Source organism: Neopsephotus bourkii, unplaced genomic scaffold (genome assembly GCF_033783945.1).
Source record: "Neopsephotus bourkii isolate Nb327-2 ecotype Australia unplaced genomic scaffold, CSIRO-AGI_Nbou_v1 NB_1433, whole genome shotgun sequence".
In the NCBI taxonomy this organism is placed as follows: Eukaryota; Metazoa; Chordata; class Aves; order Psittaciformes; family Psittacidae; genus Neopsephotus; species Neopsephotus bourkii.
The window spans coordinates 312,707-333,371 of NW_026901910.1; the positions used below are offsets into that span (position 1 = coordinate 312,707).

General features: G+C 57.3%; 3 protein-coding genes across 6 annotated transcripts in view; 2 read left to right on the plus strand and 1 right to left on the minus strand.

The window, feature by feature from the left end:
* Positions 1–1,437: 1,437 nt before the first annotated feature.
* Positions 1,438–6,817, plus strand: LOC133220299 (5-hydroxytryptamine receptor 3A-like). Of its 2 annotated transcripts, XM_061368246.1 has the most exons (10): positions 1,438–1,504; positions 3,234–3,236; positions 3,366–3,529; positions 3,699–3,743; positions 4,079–4,188; positions 4,756–4,925; positions 5,096–5,256; positions 5,515–5,725; positions 5,900–6,133; positions 6,301–6,817. In XM_061368246.1, the coding sequence occupies exons 1-10, from the start codon at positions 1,438–1,440 to the stop codon at positions 6,597–6,599; spliced, it is 1,464 nt and encodes a 487-aa protein (XP_061224230.1). In that variant the 3' UTR covers positions 6,600–6,817. The 2 variants fall into 2 exon arrangements, with proteins under 2 accessions (XP_061224230.1, XP_061224229.1); XM_061368245.1 differs by lacking the exon at positions 1,438–1,504 and having other exon boundaries at positions 2,543–3,529.
* Positions 6,818–9,441: 2,624 nt separating this feature from the next.
* Positions 9,442–20,665, minus strand: part of ZBTB16 (zinc finger and BTB domain containing 16) — a 69,819-nt gene continuing 58,595 nt past the window's right edge. For all 3 annotated transcript variants that reach the window (XM_061368266.1, XM_061368268.1, XM_061368267.1), the window contains exons 5-7: positions 14,531–14,701; positions 12,544–12,711; positions 9,442–12,268 (exon numbers count right to left, since the gene is read on the minus strand). In XM_061368266.1, the coding sequence (XP_061224250.1) occupies positions 12,039–12,268; positions 12,544–12,711; positions 14,531–14,701 (569 nt within the window). In that variant the 3' untranslated portion in view covers positions 9,442–12,038. The remainder of the gene's footprint in view (positions 12,269–12,543; positions 12,712–14,530; positions 14,702–20,665) is intronic.
* LOC133220312 (uncharacterized) lies at positions 15,368–18,051 on the plus strand. Its single transcript, XM_061368278.1, has 2 exons — positions 15,368–16,042; positions 16,502–18,051. The coding sequence occupies exons 1-2, from the start codon at positions 15,431–15,433 to the stop codon at positions 16,511–16,513; spliced, it is 624 nt and encodes a 207-aa protein (XP_061224262.1). The 5' UTR covers positions 15,368–15,430; the 3' UTR covers positions 16,514–18,051.

The window sequence follows — 20,665 nt, forward strand, 5'->3', positions numbered from 1 at the left end:
CCAGGAAGGGCAGGTCTGGGGGATGGGGAATTGCTTGTCCCATTGCGAATGGGGGATTCTGAGCATCACTTCTCCCTTCTCATGGCAGGGACCCTGTGCCTGGATCCTGTGCTATCCCCAGCCTTTACCATCACTGGAGCAGGATGCAGGGCTGAGCCTCGGGAAGCCCCAGACGCCCGGCGCTTTGATTCCCAGAAAAGCAGTTACCATGCAGCAGATTACAGGGCTAATAAAATCCCATTACGCCATTTCAGAAAGTAAACTTGATCCGGGCGCTGCCGACTGGAATCGACCATCCCACAAAAAGTCCCACAAGAGCCCCTGCATAGGGTGAAGCTACAGTAGATCACACTAATGGGATATCTGATAATAGGAGGACTGAGAGGAACTACATTAAAATCTCTTTAAGATGAAGACTTAATACCCAGGGGAGAAAATCCAGAGTTAATGATGCTGCAGCAGAGGCTCCGCTTGCGCGGTCCTCACCTGCTCGGCCCCATCCTGCCTGCTGTGGATGCAGGAGGCCGGGGCACAGGGGGCAGAGCGGGGAAGGGTCCCCAGCGCCGCTGCCTGTGATTTCCATTACCCAGATTCAATCAGGGGAAAGAGCTCGGCGCTGCCTGCGCTCCCTGGGAGGTGACTTGCCAGCACTAACGGAGCCGAGAAATCAAATTAGCCCTGGCTCTGCTCTCGCTCTCTCCCTGACACCGCTGCTGGCAGCCGAGGGGGAGTTCATCAGCGCCCCGCACTAATTCTTATCTCGTTTAAGTGACTCCACGCTGGCATCTGATGCGATTTGCTCCACGCCACCGCCGCAGGCTCCGCGCTCTGCCCGCTGCTTCCCCAGCGCTTCCAGAGCTGGCAGCTTCGGGAGGGCACAGGCACCTGCAGCACACACAAATACAGACACAACTACACAAATACGTGGGAAAAAGGGGGGTCAGGAAGAAGCTCCTCTGGCAGGCAGAGGGATGCCATAGGGTGCAGTGGGAAGCCTGGTACCCCTGGAGCACCCCATTCCCTTGGCTGATGGAAACCCTCCCCCGGTGACATGTTCCTGTAACCTCCCAGGACAGACGACCCCATCTCTGACTTGCCAACTGTTGAGTGTCCCCTTGCACCGGCAGCATCCTCTCCCCTGACTCCTGCTGCATGCAGACAGGATGCCTGCACCCTAAAACCCGCTTTCCTGCAGCCAGGCACTGGGGCAGGGACTAGGGGAGCCCCAGGGGAGCTGGCGGGATGGGCTCCTCTCACATCCTCCCAGCCTGAAACTTGATGCATCGGGAGAGGCTGATTGTGAGATTAATTGGGCGTTCTCAAAACCCCACGGCGGGAGGCAAGCGAGCACGGAGAGCGTGCTGCCTGCCTCCTGTTCGGGCCACTGCTGCAGCGGAGGCTGGCGGCAGCGGCTGCAGCCAGCGCAGCACCAGAGCCATGACACCCACCGCTCTCGGCGTGCTTCTGGCCCTGCTGCCGCTCACCTCAACGCTGCAAAGCCAAGGTAAGGCAAAGGGGATGCAGAGCTGGGGAGAGCAGGGTGCTCCTGGCACCAAGAGGCACGGTGCAACCCCTTTCCAAACCTCAGCAGTGCCATACAGCACACCAAGGATGCTTTTAGATACCTCAATGCTATTGAAAAGCATCTGGGAGAGCCCAAAAGTGGGAGAGCTCTGGTGTGAGAGCCTGGAGCTGCTGCATGCTGGGGTAGCACAGGGTGACATTGGAATGGGGCTTCTTAGTGCTCTGGGAGCATGCAAAGTCCCAGCTCTGAGGACAGAGTGAGAAACAGGGTGATGTCCTACCTGCCTCCCCTGCCTGAGCCCTCCACCCCATCCACGGATTTCTCTAACATAATGTTTGATCCCTCTTAACACAGAGCTGGGTTTTGGGGATGACAGCCTGCAGAAGTGATGCTGTGCCTAATTTGTAATGTCAGCTCTGCATGGTGCAAAACCACCTGTCTAAACACTCCCAAGATATTGCTAGTATTTTCTTGTTTAACCTTCCTGGGAAAGAGTAGGAAAATCCCTGAGGTGGTCTGGACCAAAGGAGCTGGAAGTCTCCAGTGATTTGTAACTTGGGTCAGACAGCCCCTCTCATCAGGGCACCGCTCCCCCCTCCCGAACGTTCTCCCACAGCACTGCAGAGGAGGAGCAGGGATGTGTCCTGCGTTCAGCAGTAGTTGTCATTTTTCTCCTCCTTGGTAGCTGGGGCAGTGCTGTGTTTTGACTCTGGGCCTGGGAATAGAACTGATAACAACAATGTTTTGGTTTGGCCAAGGACTTTGCCCTCATGATGCTGGAGGGATACAGACCTGCAGGGTGTCTGTGGCAGATGCACGGATCAGCCCATTCCTCCCTCTGCAAAACCATCTCCCTGCTGCCAGAGCACCCAGACCTGGAGCTTGCGGATGTAAGGAGGAGTGCAGGCACGGGCCAGCTCCACCAGCTGCAGCAGGAAAGGCCACAGCCGCCGTGACGGCAGCGCCTGTTTGCCTCCCCTCACCCTGACTGCTGCCTCTCACCCCCCCTCGGCTCCATCCATCCACACACTCCTGCCTGGGCGAGGGTCGTGCGCCTGGCTGGCTCCCCGGCATTACCGATCATGTGCAGCGTTAGAGGGGCTGAAGCTGCTGTGGGGTTTGGGTTTTTTAGCTTGAAATACAGATTACAGTTCCCTTCCAGCAGCTTTTCCCAAGTTCCTGCAGATCTATTCCAATTAGTCCCTTTCATTAAGTGGGAATTGGACACTGGGGCTGGGCGTGCTGCAGAGCAAAGCCACAAGCGTGGCTTCACTGCCCTGGCTCGGCCTTGGTGTCACCGGCTGCCCTGCAGTGAGGACGCGGGCACCATGAGCAATTTGCTCCGTGATTAACGCTGCCGGCACAGGCTGAGGGATTGTTTCCACAGGAATCAAACGCCAAGGCACTAATAAATGAATTTAGCATCCTGGTTCAACTCTAACCACCACCTGCAGAGCAAAGAAGGATGCCCTGGAAGGAGTGAGTGGTAGGAAACATATCCGGGGCAGCGAGTCCCTTGTGGTCCCTGCTGCCACTGTCCTGGTGTCTGTCCAGGGTGGTGGAAGATGGCAGCTCTGCTCTTCAAGGCTGGGGGAAGGTCGCAGCGCTGATTGCCTGCACAGCAGAAGATACTTGTAGAAGGTGCTGGGTCTGGCAGGCATCTTTCCCATCAGGAGGCTCCTATTGAACTTCGATGGGAAAACCCCAGCTGGTCAGGGAGGGATTGGGATGGCAGCCAGCAGCATCCTGTGGTCACAGCACAGCCCAGGGTGATTGCAGAAACTGCCCCATTGTGAGCAGCTTTCACCCCTTCATCCCTCCTTCCTCCCTCTGCTGGCAGGTACCCGGCGGCAGGGCTGGACGCCAGAGCCCATGGAGCCTGCCCTGCACCGGCTGTCCCACTACCTGCTGGCCCACTACCAGAAGGACACCCGACCCGTGCGGGACTGGCGAACAACCACCAATGTGGCCATCGACCTCATGGTCTACGCCATCCTCAGCGTGGTGAGTCCTCTGCTCCCATCCCAGCTTCTGGGCTGCTTGGAGGCAGGCAGCTTCTGTGTGTCCACAGCAAGGGAAGGTACCACAGTATGCAGCATCCTCCTGGGACACTGCTCATCTGCTGGAGTGACAATAACGCCTGTGCCAACACCATGTCCTCTTCTTCCTGCAGGATGAGAAGAACCAGGTGTTGACCACCTACATCTGGTACAGGCAGGTGAGCAGATGAGATTGTGAAAACTCCCCCCTTCCTTGCCTGGCACCCCTACAAACACAGGATTCCCAAGGGAGAGGTGTGCAGGCCTGCTGGAGTGCAGCAAGGTGGAAGCCATCCAGGGATGACAAGATCTCTGTAGGGCATGAACCTTGAGGCACGGCTTTCATGCTCCATGCTTCACACTGCTGGGTGGTAATAGCTGGAGGATGAGGTTTTCCTCCCTCCCATGGATGGCACTGAAGATTGGTTCCTATGGCCGGGCACCAGCTGGGAGGGTTTGGGTGCAGTGGGGTGACAGAGCCCTCACCCTCCAAGCCCCTTCTCCCTTGTCACAGCACTGGACAGACGAGTTCCTCAGGTGGGACCCGGCCCGCTTCGACAACCTGACGCAGATCTCCCTCCCCGTGGAGAGCATCTGGGTGCCCGACATCCTCATCAACGAGTTGTGAGTGTGGTCAGAGGCCAGAGGGGACACGGTGTGGGGCTGGGCCCCCTTGCCCACTGTGGGCACGTGCCGCCAGGCACTTTGTATTCGCGGCACAGAGCTGGCAGCCTCCCTGCACCGGGCGAGCTGCAGATGGGGAACAGCACTTGGGCCATTTCCAATGCTGGCTCACCGCAACTGTTGGTAATTACCCGCCGTGCCGGGGGTGGGATCCAGATAGCTGCAGAAAGGCTTTGTGAAGGCAGCACAATGCGAGGGCAGCTGCAGAGCTGCCGGCCCTTCCCTCGAAGCCAGCCGGCATCCTGCCCATTCCGTGGGGATTTAAGGTGTTCACAACCAGCCCCAGAGTGTCGGGACAAGGACACAGACACTCCTTGAGCTGGGAGGGGGCAGCAGCCCAGGCAGCCCAGAGGTGATGCCATGCAGGTGTGCCTGCACCAGTGTTGCCCAGAAAGCATTCCCGGGGCAAACCTCTCCTCCTGGGCAGGTCCCCTCCCAAACGCAGCTCGGCAGCAGGAGTCCCTGCCCAGTGCTCCCCAGCCCATGGCTGTCCCTTATACCCTGCAGTGTGGACGTCGGAAAGTCCCCCCATGTCCCCTACGTCTACGTTGACCACCACGGGGAGGTGCAGAACCTCAAACCCATCCAGGTGATGACCGCCTGCAGCCTGGACATCTACAACTTCCCCTTCGACGTCCAGAACTGCTCGCTCACCTTCACCAGCTGGCTGCACCACAGTGAGTGCCGGGACGGGCAGGACCTCGCTCCCCTCCGCTGGGCTGCACAAGGCGGCTCGTCCCTCTAGATGGCCCCAGCGGACCGGGGATGCGTGCGGGGAGGGCAGGCGCCCAGCGTGGAGGAGCTTGGGGCCGGGCACCCTGGTCCTCATCTCTCCTCTGCCCCTCAGTTCGCGACATCAACCTCTCGCTGTGGCGGCAGCCGGAGCTGGTCAAGTTCGACCGGAGCGTCTTCATGAACCAGGGCGAGTGGGAGCTGCTCTACGTCCTCACCCACTTCCAGGAGTTCAGCGTCAAAAGCAGCGACAGCTATGCTGAGATGAAATTCTACGTGAGGGTCTTTGGTTGTCATGGTTCCTGGGGAGGGGGTGCTAGGGAAGGGTCTCGCCACTGTTCCTGTTGCCTGATCACCCATCAGCCCTGTGCTGAGGTGCTCCTACCTGCAGGCAGGAGGTTCCCAGCGCTGAGCCCTTCCTATGGCTCACTTTAGTGCACCCCATGACCCTTGCCTGCCCTGGCAGAGAGCTGCACCAGCTCACACCCTTGATTCCACCCCTTGCTGAGCCTTCCCTCTCTCTGTGTCCTGCAGGTAGTCATCCGGAGGCGCCCCCTCTTTTACACCGTTAGCCTGCTGCTCCCCAGCATCTTCCTGATGGTTATGGACATTGTGGGCTTCTACCTACCTCCCAACAGTGGCGAGAGGGTCTCTTTCAAGATCACCCTCCTACTGGGCTACTCTGTTTTCCTCATCATTGTATCTGACACGCTGCCGGCTACTGCTGTAGGCACCCCGTTAATAGGTATGGTGGCACTACCTGCCAAACTGAGTGCCACAGCAGCCCTGGGCCTGCAGCAGCAGGAGCTGCTGCCTGGTACAGAGACCCCAGGTTCCCTAGAAAAGTGGGAGAGATTGCTGGGTACCACCTCTGTGTATGAGCCTTTGCAGGCCACTCACCTCACTGACATCTCTGCAGGCATCTACTTTGTGGTGTGCATGGCGCTGCTCGTCATCAGCCTGACGGAGACCATCCTTATTGTGCGCCTGGTGCACAAGCAAGATCTGCAGCCCCACGTCCCTGCTTGGGTGAAGCACCTGCTGCTGGAACGAGCCACAGTCCTGCTCTGCATCCGGGACAGGAAGGAATTCAGCCAGACCAGGGCACAGAGCTCAGACATCTCCAGGCAGGTGGAGAGCAATGACAGCACAGGTAAGGGATGCGCAGATAGGGACCATGGGATCCTAAGGGGACTGGATCTGACTTATCCTCCTACAAAGTCCCTGTGTACACAGTGATCTGGATGCCCAGATAACCCACAGGAATCCCAATTCTCCGTCTAAAGAGGTTTTTCTCCCTTGCCTCTGTTGATCCTGCAGCCAAGCTGAACCACTACGGCTGTGAGGACCCCCAGGAGTGTGAGGCGGTGAGGGCCATGAGGCCCACCCCGGCCTTTGCCAGCCAGGCGGATGGCTCCCTGCTGCTGCACGGTGTCCTGCACGAGATCACAGCCATCCGCCAGTTCCTGGAGAAATGCGAGGAGTTCCGCGACGTCGCCCGCGAGTGGCTGCAAGTGGGCTACGTGTTAGATGTCCTGCTCTTCCGGGCCTACTTGGTGGCCGTCCTGGCTTACACCATCACGCTGGGTACCCTCTGGTCCGTGTGGAGGGATGCCTAAGAGGTGCCCTCCTTTCGGGGCAGGGAAGGTGGGGACCCCACACGCTGCCTTGCTCCAGCACCTGCTCCGCAGCTCTGGGAGGACCCAGTGGTGTTTGCTGACCCAGGCTGGTGCATCCACCGCCTTCCCCCAGCTCCGGAGCAGCAGCACTTGAGCAGGAAGGCAGAGCTGAGGGGAGCCCCCAGGCACCCATGACCTCTGCACAAGCCTTGCAAGATGCTCCCTCTCGCCCCAACCTGGTGCCACTGCAGCCGCCGCTTCAGCACCATGGACAGCGGCCCCACCGCCCTACTCTGGGCTGCGCCCGCCCGGGGGTCCCGTCCCTCGCCCCGGGGACTCCCTGCCCCTCGCCCCAGCTGTCCCGGGGAACCCCCCACCTCTGTGCCCGGAGCACCGGGAGCCGCATGCATGTGCCCCCTTCCTTCCCCCTGCTCGTGGGGCTCCCGGCAGGTCTTTGTTCCTGCTACAGAGTCCCTGGGCACAGTTGCCCAGCAGATGCCCATCGTGCTCTTGCCCTGCATACAGTAAGCTGTCAGAGAAGCAGTGCCAGCCAACAGCAAATTAACCGGGGTGCAAGCAGGACTGGCTCTCCGGACACGTGGTGCTGGAAGAGACCTGGAAGGTCACCGATTGCTATTGATAGTGTCCCCCTCCCCAGCTCCCACCCTCCATCCCCGCCAGGGGATGTGGCCAAGAGGAGATAAAAGAACTGCTGGCTGCATCCAAGAGCAGGGAGTTGAGCCAAAACTGCAAGGAGCAGAGCTGCCCAATGCAGTTATCATTCCCAGAGACGGGAGTGTTGTGGCAAGAAACACTGATGGTGTGGTCCCCAGCCCCGACTGCTTGCCCAAGAGACTGTAAAGGGGTAGCTCGTTCCTCACACCGGTAACATACCTGAGCGTGGGCACCATCCTCAGAAGCGCTGGAGATAATGGGAGAGCTCATCCTGGGCTCTGGGAACATCACTGCATACAGTTGGTCTGGTGGTGGTGGAGTGGAGGTGGACTGACAGTGGCTGGCTCTCCTACATCCACCCTGAATCCCACTGGCCCCAGACCAAGGGGCCCGTGCAGTGTCCTGGAGCCGTCACCTGCAGGAAAACTTCCCACTGAGTGATGGGGGGCTGAGGACGGGCGCAGCAGGCTCCTGCCGGCGCCGGCCTGCACTAATGCGCTGATGGTCTGTAAGTGGTTGCCTATTGATGAGGTGTCCAGTTAAAGAGTTCACGAGACACTAAATCAGCCCATTGATCCTGCCGAGATCGATGGTGCTACAGACCTGATCACTGCAGTGGGCAATTAACACCCTCTGGAATGAGCCGCCTTCGTGTAACATCAAACGCTCCAACAGACAAATCCAATGGGCCCATTGACCCGGGCAGGTGATGCTGCCCATCTCTCATGTTATGGGGGGACACGGGGTGACAGGACCCCCAAGCCAGCCTCACCAGCCGGCTCCCGCCCATGGGGACCCACCGTGAGATGCTCACCTCTGCTGTCACATCCCATGGACCACGTTGGTGGGGGCTTGGTCCTCATCCTTCCCTGCACTAGGATTCCATCCTGCATCCAACCTAACCCCCTTGTGCAGCTCCATGGTCCTCACCCCTGTAAGAGCAGGTTGCCCATGCTGGAGGAAAGATCCAGGTTCTCCCTTTACCCTCTTGCTGCTTTGGGAAGTGCTGCATGCGGGAAAAAGTTCCAGGCATCTCTCTGAGTGGAGCCTCGATTTTCCTCTTTAAAAAAAAATAAATCAATAAATCTGAATCTAATCTCCTAATAAAGGTTTAATGAGGACATAATGTTGATGGAACAGAACATTGTTGCAGCATAATCGCTCCCAGCTGCTGCACGAGCGTGCAGACAAAGGCCCGGTCCTGCGATGATTTCCCCATTATTATACCACTGCCTCTGTGCCAGGCCGAGAGCCGGAGCCGGGCTCCAGTCTCTTCTCCTAAGGGTGCTGCTGTGGCACTACCTCTGCTTGCCTGAACCTGGCCCAAAGGTCTCGCCCCTTTGCCCAAAGCCTCACCTCAAGAGCATTGCTGGGAGAGCTCTTGGCAGGCAGGGACCAGCACCAAGAGCCGGCGTGAGCACATAGACCTCAAACCTGCTGGGAAGCCCTAGGGCATGGGCTGAGCTTGGGCCCAACACCAGCCCGGCACACCTCATCCATCCCTGGGAAAAATGAAGTGATGCTTTGCTTGCAGTGACACCAACTGTGCCGTAATGAATGTTTAACTGCATCGTCATGCACAGGCAGGTGGTGGTGGGCAGCACCCGTGGGGTGCAGGCAGAACCCATCAGGCTTAGGCATGGGCGAGTGACACCAGCAGCACCCACCTGGCCCCGCCACGGCGATCCATGCTGTGCCGTACAGTTTGCTGCAGCACAAAAGGAGAGCAGGCGCTGCTGTTAATGTAGTCAGTAAATAAATAAAGGAGGGCTTAAGCTTAGTGTACAGCAATCAGTCGAGAACTACAGGATAATTAACGCAGCGGGGGGCCAGACTACTCTGCAGTCAGGTTTAAATGAACGAGTTCACTTTCATTGAGGCAAACTTGCTCAGCTCCCTGGTGAGCTGCGCAGGCAGGCAGGCAGCGGCGCGGGCAGCGCTGCGGGATGGGAAGCTGCACATCCCGGGACGTGGGTGCAGGACTGCTCCCCACCCGCAGGGAGGTCAGCATCCCCTGCCCATCGGGGTTGGTTTAGGGATGGGACCCCCCTGCACAGCCCCAGCACCCCAGAACTCACCACTGTGGTCCCCCCGCGGCTCGCCCCACGCTGATTGGGTGCTTCCTTCCTCTTCCTCCTCACGCAGGCACAGGAACGGGAGACATCAGGCCGAGACAACGGAATTAACTTTATTGGTTGTTTTTTGTTTTCTAACTGCAGATTCAAGGTATACAACTGAACATTGCTATTTTCCTTATGAGACTTATAAATAAAAATACAAAAAATGTTCACTACAAAAAAATCTACCGTTAGTAGGATGTAAAAAATATTCTCTTTGCTATAGAAGGCACGAACTTCACTTAGTGACACATGGAGAGAAAAAAACCTGCAGCAGTATATTATTCTTCTTCTTCCTTTTTTTTTTTTTTTGTCTTTTTTATTCCTCTGTCAGAAACACTGAAGTCTTACAAAGAAATGCATCTGAATCTACACAGGACGAAGGCAGATGCGGAGAGCTGCAACTAGGAGACACCACAACGGTTTTTATTCATTTTTTTTTTTTTTTTGTTCTTTTTTTTCTTTATTTTTTCAGGAAACTTTTAGCTAACGGCATCTGTGGCTAGAGGACAGAGAGGACTCGCAAGCAGAACCGCACGGGAGCGAACGGCGCGGGGAGGGGGCCCAAGTCGTACAAAAAATAGGAGCCAATAGATACTCTGAGAAAACCCACGGGGAACTGGGGCACCTTCTGCGCCCGGGCTCAGAGAGGTGCTGAGGTAGACGGAACGAGGACAGCGACAGACCCGGACCACGAGCGAGCGGCAACACAGAGCAACGGGACGGGCGGGCGCTCACGACACCGACAACAAGCCAGGGGAGAGGGAGCCCGGGGCTGCGGGGCCCTGCGGGGCGCTTGGTCCTCACTGCTATGATACACATAGATAGACTTCTATATATATAGGGGGGGCGGCGGCACCGCTCCGACGCCGAGCCCAACACCACTGCAGCTGGGAGGCTGCGGTACAAGGACACAGAGGAAGAGAGTGGGGCAGCAGGATGGGAGGGGACGTTAAAGCAAAAAAAAGCCACATGAGCTCGGCCATGTGCTCCGCGGCACCGTGGCACCCGCGGCACCGCAGGCAGTGACCGCGCACGTGCCAGGGATTGCAGCAACTTCCCGTGTCAAAGAACTGGGGGGTCTGTCTATAGTTTTCTATATTTTTTCTTTTTTTTTTCTTTTTTTTTTTTCCATTTTTTCTTAGGCACAACAATTCAACAAGCCGTTCTCCACAGTCACATCCCGGATTGTACAACAGCAGCGTCCACCCCACGCCGAGCAGCGAAGGACCCGCACACGGAGGCACACACGCGTGCAAAACCGGGCTGGGGTGTGAGGGAGGGTGCTGCTCCTGCAGCAGCATCCCTGCTCGGCATCGGGAGAGGCGGGACGGGCACCCCAAACCGAGAGGGGCCATTGGCACCCTCTGGAGCGCATCCGGGCGCCGTTCCGCTCGCCCTGACTCTCCCTCCCCCCTTTTCACCCAAACGCAGCAAAATGACAAAAAAACCCAAACCCAAGTCACGGCCACCAGCACCCCACGGGTCGGAGCCCGTGGAGCCCACGACCGCCAAGGAGCAACACAACAAAAACCAACACAAGAGGTAGCTTCAGAACTGACGCCCCCAGCCCCATGGGGCTGGGCAAAAAATACCAGTTTTGGTAAGGATAATGCACAACGGGAGGCACGTGCCTTCCGGGCCACGCCTTCCCCCGTCCCCCCAAATCAATAAAAGCTCATGAGGTCACAAAAAACCGAGGTAATTTCAAGTAAAATGTGCTAAATGCGGAAACATTCCAAAAAGAAAGTTCAACGAAACCCAACGAAAAGCAAAAGCAGCGGCGAGCAAAGCCGCTGGGCGCCCCTCGCCTGCGGCTCCTGCAGCTGAGCCCGGGCAAAAACCCACGCTCGGCACCCCCAGCGCCCCAGTGAGCAGGAGAAAGAGGATCCTCCCCTTGGCTGCGGTGCTGCGGACCGGCAGCACCCACGGTGCCACCGACTGCGCATCACCAAACCGGCTGCACCTCCCCACAGGCGCTTTGCCCTCACCCCCCGGGAAGGGGAAATGCATAGAGAGGTCTTTGGTCAGGGGAGGGTGGCAGCGGGCTCCCTACCCCAAACACCCTCCTCTGGCCGGGATCCCCGGGATGCTCTCACCAGTGCACTCACGGCTCGCCTGATGCTGGCACTCTCCCACCTGCGATGCTGCAGCCTGGCAGCAAGGGAGCCATCCCAAAATGGGGTCCAAGACCCACACGTGAGCTCGGGTCCTCTGCGGGGCACTCATGGTGGGGTCTATGTGGTGACAGTGGACACCAGAAATTGAAGCCTTCCCAAAGCACCGGCCATACGCACGCCTCCGGGGAAGTGCATCATTCCACATGGTCTTCCCGGCAGCACCAATGGCTGGCAACAGTGGTGATGGAGGGGCTGGCTGGGGAGCAAGTTCCCAGGGGGCTGCAAGGGGCGAGGGCCACCCCATAGTGAGGGGGCAGGGGCAGCAGGCGCACGAGCAGCTGGGGAGGGGGCGCGGATGGGGCCGGGAAGGGGCCGCTGCGTCCCCGTGCCCCGGCGCAAGCCACGGGATCCTCCCGGTGAGAAGCAATGAACGAGAACCGAAAACAAAACAAGGCCGTGGACGCTGCAGATTTGGTGTTGGTTTTTTTTGCCCAGTCCTCTGCCACTCGGCCCCGCTGCCTCCTCCCTCAGACGTAGCAGAGGTAGAGATAGGTCTTCTCTATCCGCCAGTCGGTGGGGATCTCCTCTGGCTTGTGGCCCTTCATGTGCTTCTGCATGGCGGAGAGGCTGGGGCAGTACTCCAGGCAAATGGTGCACTGGTAGGGGGAAGCGCCGTTGTGGGTCCGAAGGTGTTTGATCATGGCCGAGTAGTCCCGGGAGCGCTGGTGGCACAGCTTGCACTCGAAGGGCTTCTCGCCTGTGGGAGATGGGGCATCAGCAGGGGCCCACGGCCTCCGGGCTGTAATTAACTGCCCAGCTTCGAGAGCCGATAGCCGGGTAATGAACAGCAAAACCCATCTGACTATTGATCCTCTATTTACAGCAGCTACGCGCCGCACATCCGATGAGTTGTTACCCCCGCCCACCGCCGCCCTGGTCCATGCTGCCAGCATCTCTGCCAGGGGACCGCTCCGGCACCAGGGGACCAGCCCAGCACTGCCAGCCTCACCGCAGAGCCCCCGTGGCTTGTACCTGTGTGGACCCGGTAGTGGGTCTCCAGCTGGTGCTTGAGGCTGAACTTCTTGCCGCAGCCGTTGCACTCGTAGGGCTTCTCGCCGGTGTGGATGCGCTTGTGGCCCTTCAGCGTGCTCTCGTCCCGGAAGCAGCTGCCGCAGAACTCGCACTCGTAGGGGTGGTCACCTGCAAGCACGGGGGGGGTCAAAGCCCCAGCATTGAGATACCCCAGCACCCACTGCCACCACCCCAGGGGTGTCCCAGCTACCCCAGCACGGAACCCCGGTCCCTGCATCCTCACGCTGGGGTCTGCAGCAAGGTCTGGTGAACAGGGGGCACTGCGACCACCCCACTGCCAATTCCCAGCCTTTCCACCTGGCAAAGACCCAGCCCCGGGCGTCTCCTGTGCTCCAGACTGGGCGGCTGATAAATGAACTCTGGTTCGGCACCAAAGGCAGAATGATTTGAAGGAAAGGTGAGGGCTCCAGCTACTTATTTATTACAGCCGCGAAGGCAAGGACAATAAAGATAGATTGATCGTCCGAGACTTTGTTCATGAATATTTAAATATTACTGATTTGTCTTGTCACTGTAATTACAATTTCTCTGTGCTGCATACCCTACAAGCACAGTTTATGGTAAAGAATGGCGAACTGTATTTCACTTGTCCTGCTGCAGATGTGCGGAGCTGCCAAGCGTGTAATGTTCCCCGCATTTCATACATTTTCTTCAGCTGTGAAGGCTTAAGTCATCCACAATGACCTACGTTTTTTCATTATCCCCGTGTCAAACTGCACTCGTGCCTGGGCATAAATTGTCCTTCTCGTTATATACTCACATCCCTGCGCTTTCGCTTCCTCTTTAAAATGATATTTTACTCTCTCCCCGTGTGCCGCAGCAGAGTCCTGCAGCCCCTGGCTGGGCACTGCAGGAGGAGGAGGAGGATGCTAAGGGTACCTTTTGGACCCCCCCTGAAAGGCGAGGCAGGCAGTGCCTGTTGGCTGCTGTATTTCACCTCCCTGTGCCCAGTTCCAAATGATCACCTTGGGTTTTGATCCTATAGTCAAAGATGTTGCAGCCTGCGGCAGGCAGCACATCCATGTGCTCCATTTTTAGGAGACTCCATGTAAATGGGAGCCAGGCAGTGCTCCGGCCCCAGGAGGAGCACGAGCATCCTGCATCTGGGTGGGATGCAGCCACTCAGCATACCTAAACACCCCCACAGCACCGAAGATCCTGGTGTTTTTTCACAGCCAGGAGCTGCTGAAGCAGCAGAGGTTGCGGTGGGACACGCATGGCCTGACCCGCAGCCCAGGTCACCGGATTACCGGCTATAAATAGCTCCAGCACTCAGCATTAACGTGCTTACCATCGGCACATGATTCACATTCCCCACGCCAGGACCCCAAGCCCAAGCCCACGTGTGGGTCTGGCAGCTGCTGGCCACAGCCTGGATACAGCAACCCTTCTGTGATGCTGCCTGCACAACCCCAGCAGCCACTTCCATGCCCCCTTTTGAGGCTGTATGCACATTCTGTTAACAGGAGAAAAGAGGGGGCATCCTGACCTGGCACCCATTCTGCACCCTGCCAGCAACAAAAGCACAGACAAGGAGGGTGCACGAGCCTCCAACTGATGTTGGACGGGTGAGGAAGGCTGCTGAGAGCTGTGGTGCTGGCTGCAGTGCACAGCAGAGCTGCACAGCACCGGGCAGTGCCCCAGAGCACCAGCTCCACGTTGTGCAGGTCACCCTAATCCCATTAGGGCCCAGCACCAGCTGATTATGTGCATCTACCACCCATAAGCCGATGAGCGGGTGTGATCGTGCAGCCCCTAAGGAGGTCACATGCTGCCTCATACCCGATCTGCTTCTTACATGCTGCTTGTTTTCCACTTTTAACTCCAAACAGCCTCAACCGCCGTTGCCTCGACACGCTGAGGACAGTTGCACCTTTCTGTCCCTTTTTTCCCCCCACACCTGGGGCAGAGCTGCCCCGCGCCGTACCTGTGTGCGAGCGGAGGTGCCTCTTGAGCGCCGTGTGGCTGGGGAAGGTGCGGTTGCACTCGCTGCAGATGTAGCTGCGCACCCCGGCGTGCACCTCCATGTGCTGCTGCAGGGCGCTCTGCGTCTGGAACCGCTTGCCACACAGCAGGCAGAAAACAGCCATGTCCGTACCTGCCGGAGAGGGAGAGATCCAGCTTAGGCACTGCTGGCACCACCGCCCCACCTCGGGACCCTGCGTGCTCCAGCAGCAGTGATGCTCTGGCAGCAGTGGGGACCCCAAAAGCTGCGGGGCTCCGGCTTGTGTCTTCGAGGGCTGTGGCCACCCCAACCCTGCTGCTGCTGGCCCTAGAAAAGAAGCAGCAGTGGAAGGGAGGGGGCTTTTATTGCCTTGGAGGAAGCTGGAAGCCCCAGCCCTGGGATGCCGCAATGCAAGGCAGCTGTTGGTCAATCACCACCTCCCCATGCACCTGCGAGAGCTGCAGAGCTCAGACCTTGTAATGCCCAGGGGAAAAGGGAACCCAAGAATCACCCTAAAAAGCAGTCAGAGAGCAGGGGCTGGATGCATCGCCTGCAGTCCTGAGCCTCGGTACAAACACAGGCTCCATCTGACCAGCCATGGGTATAAAACAGGCTGCAACAAAACAACAGCAAAAGCAGGGAAAGCCACCTCAACCCAGATCCTTATACGCCACCAATAAAAATATCAGACCCTTGTGTTATTAAACTATTTGTTTTCGTTTATGCATAGCTGATTGTTCAGAACCTGTGTGTCAGTGCAAATTGTATTACACAGGGAGATTAAGCAAATAAACGTGAGCTTTTTGGAGACATTAAAATGTGAGGACTATGGAAATAAAATTATCTAGAAAATTGTATTAGCAATTCATTAGCAGCAGCAAGATGTTCACGGTAACCAACGGATCTGCACTGCCTTTGGGAACAGCAGGGTGGGGGAGCTGCCTGCCACACTGCCAAAACCAGCCTTGGGGACCATACTGGTGCCACCACACCCCGGAGCAGTGGGCACCTGCTGCAGCGGTGCCAGTGCCGCAATCCTGCCTGGCATGCAGGCAGGTGCTGGCTAAGGATGCACTGGCAGCATCCTCCTGGCCAGCTCCACTCCTCTGGCATGGGACCAGCCAGGCGATGGGCAGCAAGGAGACATGTCCATGCGTGCCGGCATCGCGCTGTCACCCACCAATGGGCGGTGGCACGCTGTGGCTCCAGAGATGCAGGAGCTGCGCAGGGATGCTCAGCCCCAGCCCTGGTGAGGCTGCCCAGAAACGCCTCGAAATCTGCAAAACCGCCAGTGAAAGGGGAATAAAAGCAGCAAGAGGCAGCCCCACACGGGAGCTGCCTTTCTGCCTTCGCAGGGATTTATTCCGGGGGGGAGCGGGCTCCGTGCCCCCCACGCAGCTGCGGACAAAACGCTCCCGAGACAAAAAAACATATCAAAACAATAAAGAAGGAGGCGGCAGCGGCGAGCGGGCCGTGCGGAGCAAATCCCAAGAGGTATGCGGCCCCGCGGCCCTCGGCGGCCCCGGCGGTGACAGCAGGACGGGTCAAAGGTCCCCGGGGCTGAGCCCCAGCGCCGCGGCCAGCTGTGGAGCGGAGGCCCCGGCCGGCGGGACGCCGGCCCCGATAAATCTGCCGGCAGCAGCCCCCGCTGGGGCCAGGGACAATGGGCTCCCGTGGGGGCGGAGGGCAGGACAATGCCGCCGGCCGGCGCGCGGGGCCGTAACAAATCCTCCCTGGCACCGTAGGGCCCTCATTTGTGAAACTAATTGGCCCCCGCTTGAAAGAAGAACGTTCTGACTCCGGCTCGATGGGGACGAGCTGCCTCGTGCACGCATGGGAGATGCACCCACCGGTCCATGGGGACGGTGCTGGTGTCCCCGGGCTGGGTGTCCCCCAGCGGTGCTGCTCGCCACAACCTGCAAAAGGCACTTCTGAATTGTGTTCGGTTTTTAGGTGATGCATTAGTAAATAACGCAACACCCTGAATGGGGAGGTCAAATTCCACCAGCACAGCTCGCAGGGCACCCAGTGTCAACCACCCTCCAAGAGCAGACCTTCCACGGGTTGTGAAGGCTGGTGCCAGCCCAGTATGAAGGATGGCTGTGCATCCGTGTCCCTGTTCCTTTGGAGAGCGGATGGGAGGTGGGAAAAGATGGGAAAGCTCATGCGAGGGTGTGCTTGCCACAAGGAGAGCCGCAGCGGGCAACATGGAGACTCGCCCGGTGTCCGAGCCGCAGCGCATCCCTCTGCTCCCACCCCAAGTGCATCCCGAGCCAGCCTCAGCCATCGGAAGAAAAATCACCCCCGATAAAGGAACGCCGCCGCCCCAAACCAGTGAGAGACGGATTTATTCATTTCCCTGACGTTTTAATGGTTTCTCCCCTTTTTGCAGGAAGATGATTACAAATTAAGCGGCATTTAAACGCTTTTTACTGTCAACAATTAAAAGGGGTGAAGGCGGGCGAGCAATTCATTCCCCGGGAAACGCGCCGGCTCCCGGCGGGCGCTGCTGGCCCTTCCCTCTACTGTACAGCGCACAATGGCCCCGAGCACACCATTAATTTTGCAGGATGCTCAAAAGCAAATTAAAATATAAAAAGCCCCCGGGCACAAAATAGACACTGGGGGGGGGGGTGGCACAGGTCGAGCTCACAAACCGGGCCTAGCAACCGAGGAGGTGCAGCGCTGCCCTGGCACACTGCGCTCGGCAGCCACCTTCGCCCATCTCCCCTGGTGCGGTGTATGTCTGGCAGACCTGCCTCCAGTCACCATCAGCCATGACCTATTAACGGGGCGGCTCTTGGCGCTGCCGCCGGCTTTGGAGGCGGGAGCCAGAGCAGGTTGGGTTTGGATGCCAGTTGGGCATCTCACGACAGTTTTAAATAGCAGGTGGTCTGAAATGTGTTTTTTAGGGGATGATGAGCGCTGGAGGGAAAAAGAACCCTACAGCTGCAAGGATGGAGGCGCACATTCCGGTCCTCCAGCAGCTTCATCCCAAAGGAGCACAACTGTGTGATGTAAAGATGAGCAAGATGCAATGTGTCACAGCCAGGAGTGCTTCCGCCCCTGTCCAAGCCATGGCGGGGATGCTGCAGGCACCACGGCACTGAGGCCGCTGCCTCCACGGGAGGAGGGATTAGAGCAAACCCCTGTGTGGTGATGGGTTAGGGTGGGCTCCCTCCGTGCCGGCGAGGAGCCCAGTTTAGGATGCGGGAGGTGCGCTGGCGGGAGAAAGGCGACACGTCCCCTTTAAAAGGAAATATAATTTACAGTGTGCAGCCAGGCGGCCCATAGTTTCAATCTCGTTTACTATAGAGAAAACTCTGCTAGCTGTTCTCTATCCCACAAATCCGATTTAATCAGACAAGCCAGCCAGCGTGGCTTGAAGTAAAAACGGATAATTAGTAAACAGAGAGCTACTTCAGTGCTTCATTGGCATTCGAGCCGGGCTAGTGTGTCGCATTTAAAATGCAGTCTGATGAAGTTTACAAAATCAAACCATTTGTTACTCCTATTGAAGAGGCTTCAGGCCACTTGCAATTAAATTGGAATTAGTGCTCAGAATGAGATACAGCAAATTCATACTAAAAAGGGATCTGACTTTCAGACATTTGACTTCAAGTTCTTCCCCCTGTGCGTGTGCACACACGCGTGCGCCATCCTCCCAGCTCCCTGCCAGTCCCCAGACCCCTGGCAATGCTCCGGTGGCAAGGAGGGGACCAAGGGGACCGGTGCCACTGGAGCACCCTCTGCAGAGCCCAGCACGGTTCTGGCAGTCTCCAGGCACGGTTGGGATGCGCAAAGCCAAGTGCTCCTCCCTGAATCCTCCTCTTGATGCTGCCATCTTTTCCCTGTCGTTCCTCAGAGCATGCTATGAGACTCGAAAATGAGGCAGATGTGTCCATCCACCGCAGCAATAATCAATAGGATTAGGAACCTGGAATCAAAAGCTGCGGAGGTGTACATGAGGAGAGCTCCATGGTACAGCAGGCACGAGGGTGCAGGCATCGAGGGATGCTAACAGAGCCCATCACTGCCCTTTTCACCCACCATAAAACCCCCAAACCCTCAAGTCATGCCCTGCAAATTCAGGTCTCTGACAAGACTTGCTCCTCCTTCCACCTTCATATTTAATGCAACCTCTTACGTGATGCTCGCACCACAGAAGTGAATCAAAATATCCGCTGGGGCTGAGGCAGAGAGCTCCAAAGCATTCTGGCCACGCAGAGCAGGACCCAAGGGCTGTTTGCTCCCTGAGATGAGATTTCAGGGACGTTTGACGTGTTTTTGTCAGCGTGTCAAGGGCTCCCTACCAGCCTCCACCTCCCGGACGATGCTGCTGGCTGCAACTGCAGGGGAGGCTGCAGGCTGCTGCCGTACATGGAAAGCAGCATTAGGGCAGGAAGAAACTATCGGTGACTGCAGCTGGAGAGCCGCAGGTAACCCCCTTCCCAGCCTCCTGTGGGAAAGCTTGGCACGAAGGGCTCTCTGGAGCTGCTGCGCATGTCCCACTGGCACCACAATGAGGAGGAGGATGGGTGATGAAGGACAGGTAGAAGCAGTGATCACTAGCATCCCAGGATGGCATCAGCCCTGGGTTCTGCCCTGGGAAGGCAGGGGATGCACACTGCTTGGGGTAAGAAGATTAACCCAGTTTCAGTGTCTGTTTTCAGGATTATTATGAAACCAAAAGAAGCATTTTTTGGTGGCATCACAGGGGCAAACCCACGGAGCAGGGCAAAGGAGCCCTTCCTGGGATGCTGCTGTGGGATAAGCAATGCCTGCACACACAGATGCATGGGTTTTTAAGGGTGTCATGTCAGGATGGCAGAGGCAGCCCTTTATCCCCCCACTGCTCTAGTGCTGAGGGGGCACCCACTATGTGCCAGCTGCTTGGTTGGAGCCCAACAGCCCAACAACCTTCACGGTTAAGTAGAAAGGGGGGGGAAAGAGGGAAACCAGATGATAACCACACAAGACATGTGTTTTGTGCCACAGTCACCAAATCATCCCGGTTTCAAAGGCTGCCTCTGGACTCCGTGGCTCAGCTTCTGCACTAATTAACATCTTTATGGAAGGCAACTTCTCCCAAGGGGGCATTTGTTTCATTATTATTATTTACTCCGAGATAAGGCAGCTTTCTTCCCAACTTTAGCTGACTACAGGAAATTAATTCTTAAGAAGCATGCAGTGCTGCCTGCCCCAGGGATGCTGCTGCTTCTCCTCCAGGCTGGATGTGGCCAGGCTGGATGCGGCTGCCCTGGCTGCAACAGGAGGGCCGGGCATGCCCCCCCGCCCCTGGCACCTACTCCCTATTGTACCAATGCTTAAGCAAACTCAAGCCCAAACCTAAATGCTTCCTTTCCTGCTCCGGCAGTGATGCACAAGATGCTTCCCACCCAGCCCATCACCAGCTTGGGATGCATGTGGAGGATGCTTGAAGCACAGGCAGCAATCCCAGGAGCATTTCTGGCATGGGTGGCTCGTGCCTGCCAGGCTACTTTATTCCAGGGACCACCTGGGCCTGGGGGACAATATGGTCCCGTGCCCCAGTGACCATTGCATTATCACATCCTCCCTGCTCAACCTCTCCATCTCCCTTTGAGCGCAGTGGGATGGGAGCATTCCATTCTCACCTCCCTTTCAGAGGGTCCTTTGCTCGCCCCTATCCCCATCACCACAATCCCCATCACCATCACTATTGTCATCATCATCACCACCACCTTCCTCCACTGCGCCGTTCTGCGATTGCTCAGGCAAGAACGATTACGAGGGAGAGCGAGCGGGGAGGAAAGAGCCCAGCGACTATTAGCGGCGGCGGCTTTATGGCAACAGGCACACAACTCATTCGTTTCATGTTTCGTGGAATATAAAAGCGCCGAAACATTTTAATTTGAAATTCTTATCATTGAATTTACTGCTTTTCTCTCGCAATGATTTGTGTTGCTTTTTAATTTTTACAGTCTCTACAGAAGCCAGATGCTACCGCCTAGGGCCAAAATAATAAAACCCCGCCACAGTCGTGAGTTACAGAACAAAAAGGAAACGCGCGGCTGACAGAAGTTAATATCTCAATTTAACAGAGTTGCTCCGCTAATGATCCTTTGATATGTGTTT

Coding starts and splice junctions, on each gene's coding strand:
- LOC133220299 (XM_061368246.1), top strand. CDS start 1,438: ATGACACCCACCGCTCTCGGCGTGCTTCTGGCCCTGCTGCCGCTCACC. Junction 4,189..4,755: donor GACATCCTCATCAACGAGTT/GTGAGTGTGGTC, acceptor TATACCCTGCAG/TGTGGACGTCGGAAAGTCCC. Junction 6,134..6,300: donor GGAGAGCAATGACAGCACAG/GTAAGGGATGCG, acceptor TTGATCCTGCAG/CCAAGCTGAACCACTACGGC.
- LOC133220312 (XM_061368278.1), top strand. CDS start 15,431: ATGTTCACGGTAACCAACGGATCTGCACTGCCTTTGGGAACAGCAGGG.